Raw genomic sequence first — 2,283 nt, forward strand, 5'->3', positions numbered from 1 at the left:
ATGGATGGTTGGATGATGGATGGTGGATGGTTGGATGATGATTGATAAAAGGATGGATGGATGGTTGGATGATAGATCGTTGGATGGTTGGATGATGGATGGTTGGATGGTTGGATGATGGATGGTGGATGGTTGGATGATGATTGATAAAAGGATGGATGGATGGATGATGGTTGGAGGATGGATGGATGGATGGTTGGATGATGGGTGGTTGGATGATGGATGGTGGATGGTTGGATGATGATTGATAAAAGGATGGATGGATGTTGGATGATGGATAAAAGGATGGTTGGATGATGGATGGTTGGAGGAAGGATGGATGGATGGATGATAGATCATTGGATGGTTGGATGATGGATGATGGATGGTTGGATGATGGATGGTGGATGGTTGGATGATGATTGATAAAAGGATGGATGGATGGATGGTTGGATGATGGATAAAAGGATGGTTGGATGAATGATGGATGGTCGGATGATAGATCTTTGGATGGTTGGATGATGGTTGGATGATGGTTGGATGGTTGGATGATGGTTGGATGATGGATGGATGGATGGATGAATGATGGATGGATGGCTGTATGGATGATGGATGGTTGGATGATGGTTGGTTGGATGGTTGGATGATGGATGGATGGATGATAGATGGATGGATGATGGATGGATGCATGATGGATGGATGGATGGATGATGGATGGATGGATGATAGATGGATGGATGATGGATGGATTGTTAATTCTGGTTCTGGTTGGTTCTGATTGGTTCTGGTTGGTTCTGATGGGTTCTGGTTGGTTCTGATTGGTTCTGATTGGTTCTGATTGGTTCTGATTGGTTCTGATTGGTTCTGGTTGGTTCTGATGGGTTCTGATTGGTTCTGGTTGGTTCTGCAGCTACGCCACCATCTACACCATGTTTCCTGTCTTCTCGTTGGTTCTGGACCAGGACGTGAAGCCTGAGATGGCGCTGCTGTACCCGGAGCTTTACAAAGACCTGACCAAGGTTCTGATGTGTTCTGGTGTCGGCYCGTGGTTCTGCTGCGGTGCTGGTTCTGACCCACAACGTGTTTTTTGTTTTTCAGGGTCGTTCCTTATCGTTCAAGACTTTCCTGATCTGGGTTCTGATCAGCGTCTATCAAGGTAAACTTTTCTGTTTGACCTGTATTTGGAGGTCCTGGACCTGGTCCTGGACCTGGACCTGGTCCTGGTCCTGGTCCTGGTCCTGGTCCAGGGCCGGGCCTGCTGTAAATTCCCGACAGTCTGTTTCTCAGTATCTTGGGTTTCCAGCCTGCGGCGGCTCACATGCAGGCTTTTGTGCGAGCGGTAAACGGATCTTGGTGAAACCGCTAAGCCGTGCAGAGTGTGAGAAAGATCTGTGTTCCTGCCGGAGCGTGACTTCCTGACAGCTCCGGCTTTTAATTAAAGGTCTGAGCGGCTCCGCGGGGACAGAACCGGGAACATGAAGACGGTCTGAGAGCGGCGAGGCTCACCTTCATTATTACAGAGGTTGAGTCTCAGGAATGCTGTGGGTCATGTGATCAGCTGCAGCTGATGAAGCTCAGTTTGTGGTTCTGATAGAACCGCAGGTTATCAGGAGACGCCCGGCGCCCACAGATGACTGATCGCTCCCAAACACAACTTTTATCCTCAGAAAGGACAAGAGTTAACGCTGAATCAGCCCAATTAAACTGAAACTTCAGAGGCGTCTGCACGTCCAGACGTTCTCATGAAGCTGAATTATTACTTTTATTTTCTAACATCCTGAAAAGATCCAGACTCAGATAAAAAGACTTTTATTTTCTAAAAAAAATCACCAAAATAAAAGACTGTTTGGTTTTTGCTGCTCTGGCGCCCCCAGGTGGCATCCTGATGTACGGCGGCCTGGTTCTGTTTGAGTCCGAGTTCGTGCACGTGGTGGCCATCTCCTTCACAGCGCTGGTGCTGACCGAGCTGCTGATGGTGGCCCTGACGGTCCGGACCTGGCACTGGCTCATGGTGGTGGCCGAGTTCTCCAGCCTGGGCTGCTACCTGGCCTCGCTGGCCTTCCTCAACGAGTACTTCGGTAGGTGAGGGTTCTTTACAGGACTGGATCAGAACCGCTCTGTTTACAAACCCTGTTTAACAACAGGTTAACATAGTCTTTTTTTTTAGATTTCATTTGATTTTATTCAGTTTTGAATCTTTTCTTTCAGTTTTTATTTTATTCAGTTTTGAATCTTTTTTGTTCAGTTTTGAATCTTTTTTGTTCAGTTTTGAATCTTTTTTGTTCAGTTTTGAATCTTTTTTTC

General features: G+C 46.9%; 1 protein-coding gene across 1 annotated transcript in view; it reads left to right on the forward strand.

The window, feature by feature from the left end:
* The window catches only part of atp9b (ATPase phospholipid transporting 9B), a gene marked incomplete in the record, with an annotated part of 35,739 nt that overhangs the window by 28,972 nt on the left and 4,484 nt on the right, over positions 1-2,283 (forward strand). The window contains 3 exon segments of the mRNA XM_014024805.1: positions 890-998; positions 1,078-1,135; positions 1,854-2,057. Coding sequence (XP_013880259.1) covers positions 890-998; positions 1,078-1,135; positions 1,854-2,057 — 371 coding nt within the window.

This window comes from Austrofundulus limnaeus, unplaced genomic scaffold, assembly GCF_001266775.1.
Source record: "Austrofundulus limnaeus strain Quisiro unplaced genomic scaffold, Austrofundulus_limnaeus-1.0 Scaffold440, whole genome shotgun sequence".
NCBI classification, from domain to species: Eukaryota; Metazoa; Chordata; class Actinopteri; order Cyprinodontiformes; family Rivulidae; genus Austrofundulus; species Austrofundulus limnaeus.